At 40.1% G+C, this 20,935-nt stretch overlaps 1 protein-coding gene across 5 annotated transcripts in view; it reads right to left on the bottom strand.

The window, feature by feature from the left end:
• LOC126393530 (inactive dipeptidyl peptidase 10-like) overlaps window positions 1–20,935 on the bottom strand; it is a 318,572-nt gene that overhangs the window by 35,816 nt on the left and 261,821 nt on the right. For all 5 annotated transcript variants that reach the window (XM_050049721.1, XM_050049724.1, XM_050049722.1 and 2 more), the window contains 5 exons: window positions 18,190–18,242; window positions 14,595–14,676; window positions 7,883–8,003; window positions 3,783–3,937; window positions 1,264–1,361 (listed from right to left, as the gene is read on the bottom strand). In XM_050049721.1, the coding sequence (XP_049905678.1) occupies window positions 1,264–1,361; window positions 3,783–3,937; window positions 7,883–8,003; window positions 14,595–14,676; window positions 18,190–18,242 (509 nt within the window). The remainder of the gene's footprint in view (window positions 1–1,263; window positions 1,362–3,782; window positions 3,938–7,882; window positions 8,004–14,594; window positions 14,677–18,189; window positions 18,243–20,935) is intronic.

The following is a 20,935-nucleotide window of genomic DNA, read 5'->3' on the forward strand; positions in this document are numbered from 1 at the left end:
TCAAAATAAACGCACTACATTGGTACAACACCTTAAATTGGCATTTTCTTCCTTCGGCAACAAATGTACATGGTTACATTTAGCCAACACACGCACAGGGTTGGGTTTAGGCAACAAAAGCTATGGTTGGGTTTGAAAACAAACAAACAAAGGGTTTGGCTATACAGTCACATGAGAGAAAACACCAGCCTCCTAGGTGAAAGTCGGTGGTTGTTGGGCCCATCCACCACCCCTTCTGACCCCCCTACTTGGACTTTTTGCCCCCTGAACCTATGTTGTTGTCTGTCTGTGTTTCCCCAGATGCCGTTGGGCGCCATTACACACTGACGGTGCCCTGCCGCGTATCATGACGATGTGAAAGGACGGCTTTTTTTCGTCAGTGTCTGACGTGGAATTGCAGGTATTAAACGACCTCAGAATGAGACCAGGTTGGTTTCCACTGCAACATTGTTAGGTCGGGACAACATTACAGCCTGTAATAACCGAATGAGTAGTGCCGCTAGCTAATGTTAACTCTCACCAGACATGGGTTGTACACAGTGCAGTAAACTGAAGAGTAGAAAAGTTAACGTAACGACATGTGTAACCTTCCAAAAATACCCTTGGTTTACTGGGTTTTGGGCAATAGGAAATAACAGGAAATAACATCACTGAAATGAAAGTGAGTTTGTAATCGAAACAAGGACGCAGGTTACTTTCCCAGTTGCCTGGTCCTTCCAACTCTGCAAAATGACTTCAGTGAGCTGTTGTTTTTCTTTTGTCAGGTGTCTTTTACACAGTTTCTTTTTCTTATGGTGGTACAAGAGATCTCTGTTTTATGAGGCAGAGTCGTCCAAGACTCAGCCCAGCACACATTCACAACACGTTCATTAACAGTCATGAGACTGAGTTCATACAGTGATGCAATCTGAAAATAATCCAAAGGTTATCATGAGGTTTTCTCAAATGCAGCTGCCTTGTGAAATATTTTTTAAACATACTGGGGGGGGGGGGGGGGGGTGTCTCAGCAGACCAAGGCCTGGATATATTGGTCATAGTTTGTCCTTCAGTTTTAAGCTATCCACACTGAAAGTAAAAGTTAGAGCTACTGTAACTGCAATGCAGGGGCACAGCAAGCTGCAGTGCACACGATTCCCCAATTAAGTGTGCCGAGTGTCTAGTGAGCAAAAATTATCATCTGAAGTTTAAAATGTCAAAAGTACCCCTTTCAGTCGCACAGCAGCTGATGCAAAAGTTTGACAAACAAAATGCAGCTCTTCTCACCGTAGCTTGAGCGTCTCGGGAGGCATGAGCTCCAGCGTGTGCGTCGGCCCGTAAAGATTGACTACATAGAGCTTCACCGCCGGGTTGGGTTGGCCAGCCTGTGTGCAGAAACCAACAGTCCAGGCTTTAGACAAAAGCCTCACATCATCCAAAATGGCAAGTGTGACTTATGAAGTGTTGCATAATGATGAAGTGATTTGGAGTGAATAATTCATTGAGAGCATCCATTTAAAAGCCTCTTTAAACATTTTAAAACTGCACATACAGTGAGACAGTTATGCATGTGTTATTATGCAGAAGTTTTGTCTCAAACTAAACAGCAGACTGCTGATTAAACACGATGCATTGGAGAAACGCTTCACTGCAATTGTAAAATACAATTATAAACAGTGGACATTTGCATTCTGTCATTGTTCTCATTTGCTCTGTTTAAAAAACCATGGGAAAACTTCCCTCAGATGCTATAACACTGTTGGGATCAGTGTTTTGGATGTTAAATGAATTCTTGAAGTTAATTTGGCATTCTGTATAATTCTCCTTTTCACTCCACCTGCAACAACCCATTCTACTTTGATTTCCTGTGTTTCCTGACTTCTGCTGATGCACAAACAGAGTCCTATAGGAAGATCTACAGAGAAAACAACAGGTGCTGCTTTCAATCAAAGATGGGCAAAGCTATTGTAGCTAGCCAACTGCTTTGTGTATGATCTGTGTATGATCACTGTGGTGTGTTGCATTCTGTTCAAGTGAGGCTGCTGTCAGTGGGGACAATTGGTCCCTTTCTCTTTTACAATGTACAGTCTCCCTGTATGACTAAACCCTAGTGGATAGTGACAGATTGACACTCTGAGAGACTGTTTTTTGACTGTGTTTCTTTTAGCTTGCTGCCTTCAATCAATCTATGTTGAAAATGTGAAACAGTGTTATCATATTATTACAATGCAGTATGGAGGGAATAAGGACAATAAACAGAATATAAAATCACTCAAAATCAATCAAAATTGTTCATTCAGTAGCCTATGGTTTTGAGAATCCATTTAGTAAAGAACTGGCTTTGTTCAGGTGTATTTGTCTTTGGATTATTCTACAAACGTGTTTTGTTGAAAAACAACTGTGTACACAAAATAGTCTGAAAATAAAAACAAACAAAAAAAAAACAATCTTAACAGGCCTGTATAGTACATTAAGTAATAAGTAAAGACTTTCATCAGAAGAATTTTGTGTTTGTGTCTACCTGGCCATGGACTGCAGATGTAAACAACAGTTAAATCTGGTACAATATATTTCTTTGTATGAGATTAACACTTTTTACATGGTCCCATGGACAAAACAAAGTCTTATGTTAAACCAAACATTTTTGAAAATATGTTAAATGCTTTATTTCTGAAAGTGAGATGAGTAAAGCAATACTTATCTTTCAGTCAGTGTCCCCTAGACTGTATACCTAATGGACATAGCTACCATCATGGCACCCACTGGTTTGGGGACTCCAATTTTGAAGACTTGAGTCCTTCATTTTTTTTTGGTGCCAGAAGTGACTGTATTTGGATGAGAGGCTGTAGCCGTGGAGGAGCGAGGGGTGGATCTGACTCCAGCAATGTCTCACAGACAGCCTTTCACTCGAGGTGCCCCACCCTTAAATATGCATAACTTTGGGCCTTGATAAAATGTTCAGTTGTCATGAAAGTTAAAATTAGTCATAGAGGCCAAAAAGTTTTTTTTTGTACCATCCTGTAAACATGTTTATTTCTGTTATAAAGTTGGGCATCTTAACATTGGGGTCTATGAGGACTGACTCTTTTTTGGAGCCAGCCTCAAGTGGCCATTAAAGGAACTGCAGTTTTTGGCACTTCCGCATTGGCTTCATTTTTCAGCATCGGGGGTTGCCTCTTGGGTTAGCCTAGCTTAACTTAAAGACTGGAGGCAGGGGAAGCAGATTCCCTGGCTGAGACTAAAACTTGGACAGTACTGCCCCTGCGCCTTTCTTGAATTTGTGTCTGGGTGGGAGGGGAGATGAAGGGGGCTGGGGATGCCTGGATGCTTTGGGCATTCAGCCAAGGGGGCACTTTGATCAAGAAGACGGGTGCCATGGATAGGCAGTTAATGCTAGTCGTGGCCATCCCAAACTGATTGTGGCCAAGAGCAGATGGCAAAAAGCTTGCTGGTGTGTGAAGACATTACTCTGAAACACTTGAAGGGTCGCAAGTGTAGATCTGTGCTCTTAGGAGGCTGAGTGAAACAAGGAGATTAACAGCAGGTGCACTGGTGCTTTATAGTGTTTAGTTGCTAACTCCTAATTGGATGTTGAGTGCAAAGATCTGTCTTAGGGTGCCAAGGCAGACCTTCAGTGGGGTAAACTAATGTGAGTGAAGGCTGGTGCAAGGCAAAGCACGTACCACATAGAGTGATATCGATCTTCTTATCTCACTTAATATAAATAAAGCAAACAAGCATATGTCACAAAAATTATGTGTATCCAGTGTGTAAACTGCAGTGATATTATGGATCTAAATGTTTACCTTGGGGTATGGGTATTGCTTTCCTTTGGGGTATGCCATGCCTGTAAAGCGAGGTAAAGCCATGTTTGGCACCAGACTGTCATTAAGGACCAGGAAAGCCAACCTCTCTCCATCAGGTGACCACCAGTGTGCCACATGGGTCTGAAGGATCTCCTCTGTTTGGAACAAGACACAGGATGAGATTTGTTCTTTTATCAAAATGAATCTAGCACTTTAAGTATCAAACAGCACAATTTTTACTATCTTCTAACACAATGTAATACAACATATCATCTGCCCCAAGGCACTTAAAACTAGCTTGAAAGAGCTGTATGTGACGTTCAGAGCATCTGATTCAGAGTCTCAGACAGGTTAGTCTGCACATGGTTCTCAACATGAAGGTGGCTGAACTGGCAGCTACTGTAGCAGCTACTGGTGCTAAAGGGGAACTTCAGTATTTCTCATCCTGGACTCTATTTTACCATGTTTTTGTGTCTGAGTAACTTGTGGGAACAACGGTTTTTGAAATCAGTCCAGTATTGAGCCGTAATGTTGCAGCTTGCAGTGGCCAAATGGACTACAATGTAACCACTTGCCACAGGTGTGCCCTGTCAATTCACCTTCATTAAAAGGAGAAGTCTTGTTCTGAAATCTCACAGACCTTTATACATGATTGAAATCAGCTAAATATTCAGCCATGACTGAAATTTCTATTAGATAATAGTAAGCAACACACTCTTCACTCAAACAAACTCTTTCCAGCACTCTCTCCAACTGCCACTCGCTTTTCACCATTTTTATTCTGCAACCAGTCACTTCCTGTAAGATGTCAGAAAGTTAGCGAGACCTGGACACAAAACATAATGGAACAAGTGATAGGCTTTGAAAAATGTTTAATTTCTCTGCAGGGTCCTTTCTGTAAGGTTTTTAAGACACTCATAATAACAATCTGAGCCTGTCAGTGGCAAAATCAAGCAATTCTAATGGACTTCGATTGAAGGGGTGTACCTGCCACAAGTGGTTACATTGTAGCCTGTTTCACAGCTGCTGGCTGCAACACATTAACTTCATACTGCACTAATGTCAAAAATTGTTGTTACCATGAATCACTTAGACACAAAAACATGGGAAAATAGGGTCTAGGTTAAAAAATACTGGAGTTTAACTCAATTAAGGGTGCTAAAACAGCAACAGTGCTGACTTAGCTAACATTGTTATTCATTGCTGTATGAGCACAGTGCAGAGCAGTGGTTAGCTGACCAGTGGGATACACACACAGGAACTCATATGCACTAACATGCCACTGTCTACCACAACACTGGACAGAGAAGCTCAGATTACCACACACACACACACACACACACACACACACACACACACACACACAGGTAGTGTGACTAAATTCTCTGCTTAGGACTCCATCACTCAAATGGAGTGAATGCAAATAGGCCTGGTTTTTTGATGCTATATTAATGCTCTGAATGTAGCACACAGCTCCTTTAACTATGTGTATTTACATAACATGGTTGTACCACGTGGTTGGGTTTAGGCAATAACAGCACATGGTTGGGTTTGGGAAAAAAGAACAGGGTTTGGCTTTACAATCTTACGGGAAGTGACGACCGGCCTCCCAGGTGAAAGTCAGTGGTTGTTGGACTCATCCACCACCATTCCGCCTGCCTACTCTAACTTCTGCCCCCTTAACTTTTGCTCTTTTCCCGCTGCGTTTTCCTCTAATGCCGCTGGGCGCCGTTAAACAATAATGGTGGCCAGCTGCGTATCATGCTAACGTGAAAGCATGGCTTTTTACATCGGTGTCTAACATCAGCAGTCACTGACCAAGCGGTGGTTTCTGACTACTACAGCGTAGGGGTGGGAATCTCCAGGCGACTCATGATTGGATTCGATTACAATTCAGAGAGTAATGATTTGATAATGAAACGATTATTGATTCATCACAATGCATCAAAATGTTTGGTTTCAACACAATTTATTTCTCTCTTCCTTTTAAAATATAGCTTACTGTATTTCTGATGATCTATAATTAAATAAACAGTTTATTTTGCTTGCATGCAGTGTGGCTCTTGTCCAGGTCCCTTTCGCCTTCAAGCTACCTCACCTTTGAACCAGGGGGTGCTAGTTGGATTGTATCCATCTGCAGATGCGCACGCTTGTCCATTGTGGGGTATACATATGGGATATACACATGCCTGCATAGGGTCCAGTGTTTGCACAGCCTATTGTAATATTCCCCTGAAACGGTATGCAGTTCACATACTATTCAATAATATTTCGCCCGTATCCTTTTTATTTTAAAAAGTTAACTGCATGGATGAATGCATGAATTCATCTGAAACCTGCACCTTATAGTCTTCTGTATGTATAAGAATAACATGAGGGGGAGGTGGAGTGCTCCGCCGCAGCCACTGTGTTGTTATTTACGTTATGCCAGCAGAGGAGCTGCAAGCAGCCTCTCTCTTGGTTAGTTCGGTTGAAAGCCACGACACAGGGCAGGCCAGGCACGGAGGTTTTTTTTAAGGTAAAATAGACTGAGCAAAGAGTTATTTTGTTCTCCATGAAGGTGTTATAATTTGGTTAATGCTGAAGCGTGTGTTGGTTGCTGCTCGCTGTTCCTCTCAATAATGTTAGTCACTGGGTGCTGGCTTAAGTAAGTATTTACAATATACTTCATGTTCGCCTCACAAATGAAATTATTTAGATGTTAAATTAAAACAAGCTTGCAACTGCTGTCTTTTGCAAAGATAAAGTGAAGTTTAGCTCGTCCGCACTAGAGACTGTCCGGGTGCTACATTGACGCTGTTGAGTTCCGCCTCTTTTGTTCCACCAACATCATATCATGAACAAACATTTTCATAATCGGTTATTGACATTTGTGAATCGATGCTGGATCATTCCATCGGGCATCGCGATGCATCTAAGAATAGATTTTCCCCCATCCCTACTTCAGAGTGACACTGGGTTAGTTTTTCCAGCAAAGAAAGTGCCATGAAAAGAGACTGTTTATTACAGAGACATCACTGCTTTTCCAGCAAAGATTGTGCCCGCAAAACCTGATGTTTTAAGCCAAAACATGATCCTTTCCTTACCATAACCAAATGTTGTTTTTTTGTTGTTGTTGTTGTTGTTGTTGTTGTTGTTTTGCTTAAAACCAATCTCCTGTTAACCACAGCATCATTGAAACATAAAGGTTTAACATATCCGCTACACAATAACGTGCAAATGTAATGTATCCATGGCTTGCAGAAACAGACAAAGCCATATTCAGCTGATGATACTGATCTGTGTCCCTTTGGTAATAATATTGGTTATGATTTATTTCACACTGATTTTAAGTGACAATAAATGTTTAAATTTATTCTGAAATTTAATAGAAAGTGTAGTCTCATGTAGTCCTAAACAATCACGTCATACACAAACACATTATTTAAACAGACAGAACCAAACACACTGAAGGGAATAAAAACATCTAATACGACAAAAGAGGTATTAAATAAAGTTCTAATTTTGGGGTTAACCATCACTAATTGCTACATTATTACACTTCACATATATCATTAAGAATAAAGAGGGGAAAAGGACAAAACAACAGAGCAGTTATTGCGGTCTCTTGCCTTTTTTTTTTTTTTTTTTTTTTTTNCAGAGCAGTTATTGCGGTCTCTTGCCTTTTTTTTTTTTTTTTTTTAACAAGATTTACATAATCATCTTTTCTCCTGAGAGATTGGCCAACATAGCTAAGTGCATGCAGTCTGTGTTTACCTAAGGCACATAAAACGGCAGAGATATCTGCACTAGAACAAACATTATGAATATTTAATGACTGCCTTTTATTAGGTAATGTTTCTCAACACAGGCATTTACAGTTTAATGAGACAGTCTGCCAACGCTGTGAAAATTAAGTAAGATAGTATCATCTGTACCGTCGCAATGTTTAAAAGCCACTGTGGCAATGCAGCTTTTCAACATGTCATTATGTGACACAGTTCCTGTTTGGAGAAACCGTGCCAGAGAATCTCAATGACAAACAGCTACCAGGAAAAAATCTTATCTGCACACTTTGACTAGTTTTACCCTTAGACTGAAAAAAACAAGCTGATATGTACCTTCATAGAGCCAGTCAGCGATCCCATTGAAGATGATCCCTTCTTTCCCTGAGGATGTTAGCCTAAGGGAGTTACTCTTGACATCTGATTGGTAGTAGATGTTATTCTCAAATATGTAGATCTGTAGAGAGTAAGCACACAGTCACCACTTAAATGTTGCATTGTATGGTAAGGAATAGAGGTATGTTGCAAGACAGGAAGAATAGTGCATGGCTGCAACATTTTCAAGTATGTGCCAGATTTCAGGCTTCACAACTTCAGCACACATCCACTGGATTAACAATTGTTCTATCTAATTTACACAGTATCTGCTCAAGCATCCAAACTATTATTTTAGGATTACAGATGCAAGGCAGTGTTGTTAAGGCATCAAGTGATTAACTCTAATGTACTGTAACATGTATTTGTGAAAGTAAACCTGTTACTCCTCATCCCAGTCACCGGGAGAAAATTTTGTCTCTTCAAACCATTAATACATTACATTTGCATGTTTCATATGTATCATATCAATGTTTAAAAACTGGCATAGTATATGAGCTGACTTTGTCCTTAGTAGGTGGAGGGGTTGGTAGATGATGTGACATCTAGGCAAGATGCCTGCTGAGCTACAGACCACTGTTTGAGACCAACAGTCATTACTGTATTTCCAATAACTTTATATGCAGAGAATGTGGATGGTTTTTAGCGACCCTGTTGATGTGTTTTCACCAGGGACAGTGCCACAAAAAGTGGTTGATTTTTTAATGAGACATCATTGCATTTCCTGGATAGGGGAAGAGTGGAACCAAAAATGGGTATTTTAAGCCAAAACATGATATTTTCCTAACCGTAACCAAGTGATTTTTGTGCCTAACTTAACCCCATGCAGGCTGTTCTTGTGCACTCTTTGTACGTTTTCCTATTAAGTAATACAGCAAAATCTGTACATATCCCATTTAATGATGAGCCAGTAATAATTGCATAGCCTATGTATTTTGAAAAGCTGTAATCATGTGGTCCATGCACTGATGGGAGTAAAGAAGGAAGTGGGCCCAAGCAGTCCAGTGAGGTGGTAGGTTAGGGTGGTGGATGGGTCACAGAACATAGGACTTTTCCCAAGAGACCAGTGTTCAGAACTGTGTGAACTATGAGTCATTTTAAGGTACATCCTCACTTTGTTTCTTCTGCTAATCCTAACCACAGTCACTTTACCTGCCCAAACCTATTTAGGCAGGTACCTGTTAGGTAAGGTCTCTCTCTATTGCATAACTGGCATAAAAGGACGTAACGTCAGTCATGGGGCGCTAATTTGTAGTATATCATACAAAATGTTGTTGTATTTTTGTAGGATATTGTACTAACTGTTGTATGAGGATACACTGTGTATAGCTCCAACAAATGTGTTAAACTTAACTGTTTGTTATTTCATATAGAAAGAGAATGCTTTATTCTTTTGACCAACAGGGCTCTCATTTATTTTACTGGATTTAAGAACATGTGCATGCTTCCAGGGGCTGTCTGTCTCAACAGAAGGACTTTATTTACTCTGTAAGTAAATTAAAGGACCACAAAGTTATCAGCTTATACTGTTATTTGTTTATTATCTGTATTATTAAGCCTATAAAAAAAGAGATGAAATTTAAATAAATAAATAAATAAATATGAAATATAATAATAATAATAGTAATAATAATATTGCTGAACTTAGCTGACAAATGTCACAAAATACAAATCCAACTTGTCAAACAAACATCTGTCAACATACACAGACCAAAGTCTGTCTAAGAAACATAATCTTTCATTTCCCTTCCCAAAAAAGTAGAAGTCTGTGGCCTTATGTGATCTTATGGCCGGTATACACTGTGCGATTTTGGGCTGTCCCAAATGAAAGATGGCCATCGTGGGAGAAACGTGGTGATATCTTTGGTCGAAGATTGCTAAAATCGCACAGTGTATAGAGGGCATGGCATTAAAATTCATGAGCAAAGGCTCTCTCCACGCACTGACACACCTCACAGTAAGCAGTGTCTTCTGCTGTCTGGCTGCAAGGCATCCAGATATCAGTCCAGAAGGCAGTGTTTGCATGTGCTAAAAGGTTCAGAGAAATGATTATCTATCAGCAGACTGCAGGAACAAAGTTCTGTTCTAAAATGGGAGGGCTCATTACTACAACTGTGGGGTGAGTATAATCAGCCATTTGAGGTTTTATTGCTGTGGGTTTGATTGAATTATAGAAGTGTTTTAGAGATCTGGGCCTGGGAAATGGGAAATTCAGATACTTTTTTTTTTCATGTTTCCACCACAGAGACAGCTATTGAGATTTATTTCATTCCCTCTAGATGACATTGCTTTAAGTCAAAACAAACCAGATAACTTCAGAAAAAAAATGTAAATGGAAAGAGGTTCCTTTCCCGCTAAATACATAGTGTTCAAATATTAGAAGCCCTCTCATCACTCCAAATGTAGCATGATCTCAAAGCCCTGACCTTTACCTGCAAGGATAAAGCTGGCAAAGTGAGATTTTCAGCTTTTACTGGTTAACCGGTTAAATTTTAAGGAAAAAAAAAAAAAAAAGACGTGAAATACAAGAGGCCCTTCCTTTTAGGACAGCGCTCCTTTGACTTTGTGAGCATTAGTGCTGCATTTCGAAGCACTATCTAATTAGAGGTGGTGAAATTTAATATTTTGTGACTTAAATGTTTCACCTATTATTTTATTTTTTGTTGGCTTTGCTGACAAGACAGCTGGCAAGCTGCTTTAACATGTGGAAACATGCCTACTGCCCAGCTTCTAGTCTCCACTGGTTTCTTGGTTGCTCTGCAGTTTGCAACACCTGGTTTCGGGTGGGAACTAACATCAGCTAGCTAGCAACGCTGCTCATTCAGCGATTACAGCTGTTAATGGCGTTCTGGTGGCAGAACCCGTTGTTGCAGAAGCATTTTGCCCACCCTCTGGTTTCTCCCTAGGTCACCCCCGTGAGTAAGCAACTTCATTTTGAACAGTAAAAGCCTTTTAGCATTGTTCACAATGTTGGCAACGCTAGCTGTGCTGACACCGCTAACAGTGCTAACAGAGCCAACAGTGATAATGATGTTATGACTCAAAAATGAGCTGCTTACTCACCAGGGATAGCTAGGGGGAGACTGGAGTGTGGGTGCAATGTTTCCACAGCAACGCTGTTGGGTCAGGACTGCATTACAAGCAGTGATGGCCAAATGGCTCACCAGACCGTGGTGGTGCACAGTGCAGTAAACTGAAGAGTGGCAAAATGAACCTACAGACCGATGGGTGTAACAGTTAATTATTTTGGTGGTTAACCGACAATTAACCCTAGCAGCTACAAAACACCCACATTTGGAGCCTAAAAAGCCACTGGAAACACAGCAGTGACTCACTAAATCAACACTGGTTTTGTTGTTTGTTTGTCTGCAGTGATCTGCAGCTTGGCAACTGTCTCATCTAGGTGTCACACCATTCACCATCCTTTGCCACCTCCCGATGTCAAAGTCAGCTCACGTACAACATCACTTCAGAAATGATGATGTGATACATGAAATGTACAAATGTAAAGTGTTGCAGTAATGGTTTGCAGAAACATAAAATGCCAACATTTGCTCCTGGAGACTGGGCTGCATATTAGCTCCAACTGATCTGGCATATTTTCACAGAATGAGGACTGTGGATTTTGTGTCTCATCTCTCACACTGGAGTAACTCTAAGAATGGATCACTTCACTGTCAGTATGAAATTATCACAGCAATCAACTTATGTACTTTTAAAGCCCATTATAGTATTGTTTAAAGCTACATACATTTATATTTTTTTTAGATGAAAATGGATCAAATGATTTTGTACAATGTGAAAGGGGTCACTCATAGATGAACCCTTATCATGGGCACTGCAGCTCCCTACAGCTTAGTAGGGAGTTAGTGTCTTAGCATCATTGAACTCATTGGCTTTACCATCTGATTCTGTTTCCATACAGTGTCAACACACTCATCAACCTTGTTTCCAGGAGCAGCAGGCAGCTTTTTTCAGTGAAAGAGCTGTGACACACTGACTGACACACTACCTGCCCAGCACCAAACAGCACATAGCCAAAGTCAGTGACTACCTGGTGAACACAGTGGAGCATTGTGGAGCCAGCTATTTTCTTCAGGAGTTGGTGGAGACCAAAAAAGAACTAAAAATGAATACTGGATCTACATTTGTTGAATGGACAGAAACATGATGCCAAGTGAAAGCTAATGTTGCCCATCTGTTGGATGTGTAAATTAAGACTGTCCTTTACAGTCATATCCTGGATACCTCTAATGAAGTTATATTGTTAAAAGTGTAAATAGGAGTTGCCAATTCCAAAATATTGATACTGTAGAACATCTGTATAATACTGCTGCATTCACATGCTCCTTGGATATTCCCATTTCCAGAGTTGGGGAAGTCATTCTTCCAGCGTTAGTGTGTTCATGAGCTTTTAAATCATAATGTGGAGGCAACATGGACAAAGAAGGTGTGTTGTATTTTATTGCTCAGAGCATCAAACTACCCAGTGAAGATTGATGTTGCTATACAAGTATAGCTTTATATTACAAATTAATTTTGTCCTAAACTTGATGCTGCACTAGTACATCTCCTAAAACCACTTCTAAAATATTGCTTTAAATATTGCTTTACCTTTTTTATCAGTATTAATGCTTATGCATAACTTTTCTAACTAATCTAGGATGCTTGACATGGACAGTTACATGGACGGTTAAAACCTAACACCATATTACAAATTACATGTCAAAAAAGTAATATGCAATATGTAAATTAATAAAAACTTCTGCAACATCAACCGGACATTTGGGCTACTTTTGTCAGCCATGTTTTGCAGAATACATCAACTTGTGTAACAACAGTTTTGCAAACTTTCTGATTTGTTGTTCCTACATGAGGGGCCTTCCATGTGTATTTCCTGGTGGGGAACTAATTTTTCTGACTATTCTGGGACCACATGAACGCAGGGTACCTCTAACTACATGTTACTGTAAATATAGGTGCATTAAAAAGATAAGAGTAGTTACTCATGACTGAAATTTTAATTTACATTAGAGCTTTATAATTTACATTAGACCAATAAATGTTTTTAAAATTCTTAGCTTCTGATTCCTGCACTTTGTGTGAAAAATGGTGCTCCTGCTCAGAGTCATAAATCAGTCAAGTTTGAGAATACAAACATAAAACACATATTTTTCATTTCAGTGTGATTTACACTCTTCAATATCTCTGACACCATTACCCCCATCACAATTAAACATCCATATATTTACTTAGAAGTCACAGAAAAGGCTTGAAAATCATTATGTTTTTAAGTTTTCAAAGTAATGCAGTGACAGTGGTCTGTCTGTACATCCATGAGGTATTGCAAACAGGAACCGCTATTACCTAATTTGACATACTTTTAATGTGAAAAAAATTGCCAGTCTGAACAAATATGGGCTATAGAAATGGGGCTCAGGTTGTAGCCTACAGCACTATTCACTAAATCCATGGCAACATTACTGGGGGGTGCATTTGTCTCTATCTTATCTGGGACCCTCAGTGTCAGACTATGAAAACCCCTGATATGCATTCACAAAAGACATTCAAATAGCATCTAATTAGAAAACGCGCGACTTGTTGCTATGTGTGTACAATGCATTGCTGAAGACTTGATGAACGGATGCCCCTAATTCATAATTATCCAAATGAGAACACACAAATTCCCAAAGAATTTCTATGAGGCTCACTTACAGACTTTCACAAAACACAAACATTATGTCATTGTTTCCGAAGATGCACTTCTGTCTAATGATGCTGCATGCCACTCGAGAGCTAGAAAGCCTTCACATCTGTCTAGCTCTCACCTCCTTATCATCATAATGACTTCCTAATGGAGTTGTGTTTGATTTATGCTCAAATATTACACGCTGACATTTGCAAATATGGACAAAGCAGCTGTACTATGCTTTAGCCTTTTAGCTGTCAACGAAAAGCCTTCCCATCTGTCCGCTGTAGATAAATAAAAAAAGGTATGATGGGGAGAAAATTTGCATCTAATTAGGTTCCCTCGTAAATTGAACCTGAGTACATTATGAGCAGAGTGGGGAATTCTGAATTAGAAAACTAAAAGCACATTTCTCTGTGTGTCCTTGCTGTTCAAATACACAAGTGGTAAAAGCAGAAACGCTCACATCTCAGCCAGGCCTGGAGCTGAAGATAAAGTCTTATATACGCTATATACTCCACAATCATGGAGCCTTCAAAATACTGCGTTTCATTTTTCTGTAAAAATTCTGACGTCTGATGAAGACTGTTGGACTCAGCAGGAAATATGCTGGAGTTGTAGGCTAAATTATAAACTCATGATTTTCTTTGCTAGCTAATTTAATTACATAATGAAAAGAAAGCAACCTTACGTGTGCTTACTGCTGATTTGATGTGTTGTCATTACTTGGTTAGTAACTGCAGTCAAATGTCAATGAAAATGTGGTGACAATAACTCTTATGTATAAATGAAAATACACATGCTTTTGTCTTAAATACTGTAAGCTTCAGCATGTTTGAGACACAAATAAGTAAATGTATAGAAAACAAAGTATGTGAGTTTAATCTAAACTAACTCTGAAATGCATTAAATCTAATGCAGGCAGCGGAAGGCGGTGCTGAAAGGCAGGGTGAGGCTGTGAATTGTTTTTGTTTGTGTTCTCACCAGTTGTTGGCCTTGCACTCCCCAGGCAGCGTACTGCAGGACTGAGTTCACCACCTCAGGGGGGTCCAGCTCCCAAACCTCCCTGAAAAACAGACAACAACCAATGTCATCACAAACATCTAGTGGTGCTCATGAGTGCAGGTAGGTGTGTTGTATCTTTATTTCATTGATACAGTAATGCATGTGATATTTATAGTTCATTAATGCAGTAATTCATATAGTTAAAAACGTACAGTTAAAAAAGGGGTTAAAATATTACAAAGAAGTCATTAATTTAATTTGGTGTTTTGAGTTAAAGATTATGAACAGTGACTCATACAGACCACAAGGTGGCAGTAGTGTTCTACACTAGAGTTACAAGTAGGAAAAAAGGGAAGTAAACAGAAGAGAAGAAGTTGTTAGCAGGCACATCAGACACGTTATAGGAAACAATGAATGTCGAGCATGTTTCCCTGTTATGCTGCAGTTTGTTCAGTAAAATGTTGAACGAAGAACATGGGCGTCCGGTCATCTTTATGTAGAAGTTACAGCTAAGTGTCCACAAGGTGCTGATGGTGCAGCAGCACCACCTATTGACAAGGGGTATAACAATACAGTCTTTAAAGCCACAGTGTGTAGGAATTTCTCCCATCTAACGTTGATCATATATTGCATTCAAATGGATAGCGCACTCTAGCGCCTCACTGTTTCAAATGCGTATTGCAACAAGGGTAGCTGCTGTGTACCAAAAAGCTATGATAACATTGATGAAACCATGTCATCCGATACTTCATGGAGTATTCATTCAGGCTCCTACACAGACACACGGGACGCAAGTTGACAAACCCCCTCCTCACCATGCTGGCTGTTTTTACAACGTGGGACTGTTGGGGCGGGTGTAAATTGAAACAAACCAATCACGTATTGTCTTTTGACAACTGACAAGCGGCTCAACCTCACACACCTCATCCCTCTCCTCGCAACACTGTGATTGCATTACCTTTCTCCTTCAGCAGCTCTCTCCACCTGGGAAAGGCTACCCTGATGTTGACCCTCGTTTTTTGAATTCGCCGGTCACCTTGCCTTTTTGATTCCCATTTGTGCTTTCTTGGCACCGAGGATTCCGTCTCCCGTGATGCTGCATATGCATGATCCTACATTATGCTCAAAGAGTGGGACTTTGTTATGCTGCAGTAGTGCTGGGGTAGTAGCAAAGCGCCTCTTGCTCCTCTCCTTCGGCTTTTCAGTCACGCAGCGCTGGCCTGGCTCTCAACGAAAACGCCAAAGGCAGGGCTATTCCCTGGTAGTGTGCTGTATGTCCCTTGCTGGGGGATGTATTTTCAAGATGGCGAAACGTTATGGAACCCTCCAAACGACTTACCCGCCCAATGTACAAACATATCCGAAATTCTCCTTTTATGAGAATAAGTCAGAATATTGGAGGAGGTAATAATACACCAATGGTGACATATTTATGAATGCAGACATCGATTTTTGCCAATAAATTACTGAAAATGCTACACACTGTCCCTTTAAGAAGTCAGCTATTTTTTTAACTAATGGGCTATCCGAACATTTGTTTTGCATTTTAACAGCAAGTGATAAGGTGCCTGTCAGAAAATACATAAAAAAAGACAATTAAAATGTGTAAATTTAAGTAATTCCACCAATCTGATCTGACAACATCATCATGTTAGGTCAAAGTGCAAAGGTTGGCACAAAAAAAAACTGGTTTTGGTTAGGAACAGATCATTTTTTGGCTTAAAACACTCAGTTTTGGTGGCACAATCCCCGCTGGAAATGCCACCAATGTCTCACTAAAAAACAACCAGTTTTGTTGTTTGTTGGTCTCAAACAGTGGTCTGAGGCTGTCAGCCATCTTGACTAAGCACATGCACATACATAGTCATTTATACTGCACAGCACTCCTCAGTAAAAGTTAAAGAGTCATGGGCTGCTACCCTGAAAGGCAACAAAATAATTTTGACAATGTCATTATAACTCTTTTTTTAAGCTGAAATGGAAGAATGGTCCCAGGTTCTAAAATGAAATAATTCCTTGGTCTTATATTATAGTAAATTGAATGGACTGTCACACACATTTAATTGGGCTCTAGGACATTGTGATGGGCTTTAAAAAAAAAAAAAAATCACAGTTTTATCAGAATTTCTATAAAACAGTATATAGTAATAATTAGTTGCAGTAGTTACGTGTCAATTTTTCTTGGTGCAACAAGACAGTGAGGCGCAAATTGAAATGAGCACTAGTGGGCAACCGAGCCTCCGTCTAAAATCAGCACAGAGTTGATCAAGACAAAAAGAAAAGTGTGTGAGTGGTGCCTCAAAATGGCACAATATCTGAAAAATGTATCACAAAGCTTCCTAAAATAACACTCATTTTTAAAAAGGCAAATCCCATCAGCCATATAAAGTGTTAATTCTCTCTGATCAGTAGTGGGAACTGACAGTCATCATGACTGATGGGGCTGGCAGGATGTCTGCATCCCAGCACGTCTGGGATCAGCTCTTTGGACAGTGATTGTGACACTTTGTGCAGGATGCTCTGGAGTTCCACCTGTAAAAAAAGAATGTTGCTCCAGACTTTAGACTGATCTCCTAGAGAGTCTTCCAACTTAATCATCACTGTCCATAAATTTGTTTTACATGGCTAGGGTAAAGGGTTTCAGGGTTGCAGATAAAAAAAAAATGGTTTCAGCCACCATGACATTGGTTCATGGACTCGAGTTTTTTGAAGCCTCAAGTTTGGCATTCTAACCATCGGCATGTTGGATTTTTTGAGCCAAAAGCGACTCAAGGTGAACACATTTGGATGAGAGGGTGGAGCTAACCCTTAACACTAGCTTCTAGCTTCTTTAGCAATGTGCATTTACAGTCTGTGGTTTTACTGTGATAATGCTAACGCTAAATCTAATTTTTGCTAGCATAAAATAGGCTTAAAACCATTAAAACAAAATGTATTTACTGGGAAAAATGAGCACATGACTCCCTAGAGAGTTTTTTAGTGCAGCCAAACACTGAACAAGACCCTTTTAGGCAGCGGCTGCAACTACACCTACATTCTATGAATCTGAGGTTATGCCATAGTTACATTACCTAACCAACGTTGTCACTGCGGTTGCAACTTGTCAACAGATGGCACCCACCTGTCAATCAGAGCAGCCACACTCTTACTGTATGCATAAACAGGTGAGTATGAAAATTCCACCCTTTATTTTTCAGCCCTGGAGGTTGCCACTTGGGTTGGACCCACAGTGACTGACTTTAAAAAACCCTGCACTATGGGACATTACCATTCTGCGCAAATTCATCCACTGAATGTGCACTTTAAAAAACTACCCAATGCACAGCCCTTATACCTGTGGCTGCAGTCTGCTGGAGCAAGGAGACAAACTGAGAAACACCCATCTTTTCTTCATGCATATCGCATCATGTTTACAGGTGATCACAACACTTTCATGGCACTAAGCGTTTATTGATATCTGTGTTGTTTATTTTTGCAAAACAACGTGGCCCACAGCTACGTTTTCTCCCTGGTGACATGTGTTTTTTACCACACACGTTGCCTCACAGCAACAGCTGAGGACAAAAACACTTACCGCGTGTGAATATTGTAGATACTGTAGGAGGCCATGTAGGAGTGGCGGTAAACCTGCAGCAAAATAGAGAGAGAGAGAGAGAGAGAGAGAGAGAGAGAGAGAGCGAGAGAGAGAGAGATTAAAAACAGTCTTCTGAAACATTAACGAGAGAAGCAGCAGCGCCACAGATAATGACATCATGACAAAAAATGAAAAGGAAGAAGGCATCAAACAAAAAAGACTGCTGGCTGTTTTCAGTGATAGAATCTGTAGACAATGCAATTTGCATGGGTGACAGCTGTGGGACGAGACATTTTAATTCCATCTGAGAAACCCATCATCACCGAGTGCCTCTGTGCTGAAAGCCCGGGAGAGACAGACAGGGAGAGGGAGAGAGAGAGAGGCATTCAAAGTGACAGAGGGGTGCATGTAAAGCTGTCTGAAACCCCCACTGGAGAAGCTGCGGCTGACATGATAATAGACCTCTGACCGTGGCTAGTGATCGGGCACAGAAACAGGCCATATTTTTGCCTTTCCATCATGAAGATGACACTCATGTATTCAGTTCTAATGCAAAGCAGGGGTATTTTATTACAAGAGAAGATTCTGTACTGCTAATGTAAAAACTCTGAGATACACTTGACTAACAATGGGGTGTAAGCTGGTGCATAATTATATTTCTATCATCAGAAATTGAATTGTATCATGAAGGGCAATTTTCTATTTATATCTGCCTTAAATCAAGGTTAAATGAATCCACTATCATTATTCTGTATGTGCAGAGATAAAGACAGGATAGATAGATAGATAGATAGATAGATAGATAGATAGATAGATAATAGATAGATAGATAGATAGATAGATAGATAGATAGATAGATAGATAGATAGATAGATAGATATTTATACTGCAAAATACAGCAGAAAATGTAAGACAGAAAACTATCATATACTGTAGGTGGTTTTACCGAAGTGAGCCCAAAATAAGATTCCCATTTTGAGCCCATACCCACTTGCCACCCCGGTAGCCGTAGCATAACCCATGTGGGGCCCACCTATGTGGGCTATTGGCATGTGGCCATTATGGAACTCATGGACAGTACCGAATTGGGCCCATTTTTCAACTAATTTACAAAGCACATGGGGCCCAAATACAAATGTTGACTGGGTCATCACTTCATTATTGTAACTTATTAAACATCTGTGTGAAACTTGTCATAATTAGCATACAAATTCTTGAGTTACTTCCAAACCAAACTTAGGAAACCTTTTCCTTTTGTACAGGTGCCTGAAGTGCTTCAAATTTGGAAACACAATAGTAACATTGTATGCTTTTGCACCAAGGCGCCTTGTCCATGAAAAAAGGCTTGTTTCAATCAGGTAGGGCACACTTAAATGCTGTGAAATATGCATGAAGATTATGGATTGCACAGGATTTGAAAGGGGTTGTAGACATAAACAGTGACAGGGGCACAGATTGATGAATGTCTGGCACTCTAAAATAAAATAAAATAAAATAGCAATGACAAGCCAACATCAGTGATCTCCCAAGCTGGGACAGATCTCTGATTACTTTGAAGAAGAAGAAGCATTATTGTCTACTAGTTTTGTTGAAATCGTATCCATGCCAGAGAACAAGTGTTGATAGCTGACAACTTTGAAGCCATTTAACAAGAAAGGTCATACAGCAAGGAAGAAAAGAGTTCTTAATATTAATAATGCAGATATATAAGGATCTCAGAGATGAAAATGCAAGCGGTCAAAGCAAAAGTGTGAGCTACATACTAATGAATTATGGACCTGTGCATTCACAGAGATATAAAACCTCTAAGCAGGCTGTCAGATACAAATGACCCTGGTGAGGCAGGAGCAGTCTACCAAACAGGGACAGAGAACAGCCCAGAGAAAGCGCTATCAGCACCTTTTCATTTTACTGAGGCTGTTACGGCAAGAAGTATTGCGCACCCCCATGGCACAAATGAGAGCTTTAAGTGCTCCCTGGTACACCTTGAGGGGTCAGCCAGAGGCTACAAATGCTCTGCATCATCTTGGCAAGTGTTGTCCAAGACTTCATTTTGGACATTCCTCCAGGCTGTCCAGCCCAATAGAAGCTATGCCTTTTTTTGGTATTTTTTTCCCTTTTCTTTTTTACAGGTGTGTTATGCCTGCTGGCAGCTTGATGCTGCCTCTACAGCACACACCAGCAAGAACATGACTTGACTTCCTCAATAACCTGTAGGACTTGCTCACTGCACTCCATTTTACAGACAGAGCTTATCTTTATCAAACTTGTTTTCCACTTTCCCCGACATGTTGTGTGAGTAAAAAGCTCAAACCCAGAGACATTTCAGCATATCCCTTTTGATATATATCAGTGAGATTTATGGATACCTGCAAGTAAGAGCATCATGGTAGAGATTAAAACTGCAAGGAACGGGCCATTGTCGTGGTTAAACTTGGAGTTGCCAGTTCACAAGGCTTTGTATTAACCATGTTATTAATAACCATTTCCATATTCTAGCTGTAAACACTGTTTGAGAAACTGCATTTACATTTGTTAAAGCAGGCTACTCCTGAAGTTACTATCATAACTTTAGTTCATATATGAGCACCTTTGACCAATGTCTTTAATCCATTTCATTTTCATATAAACCCAGCAGCATTTGTCCCATTAGCTTATAAAGACACAGACAGCCCTCACTGTGCAGGACAAACCTTAACCCCGATGCATATGAGAGGCAAAAACATTTTTTTTATATTCAGGTATC

Source organism: Epinephelus moara, chromosome 7, assembly GCF_006386435.1.
Source record: "Epinephelus moara isolate mb chromosome 7, YSFRI_EMoa_1.0, whole genome shotgun sequence".
Classification (NCBI taxonomy): domain Eukaryota; kingdom Metazoa; phylum Chordata; class Actinopteri; order Perciformes; family Serranidae; genus Epinephelus; species Epinephelus moara.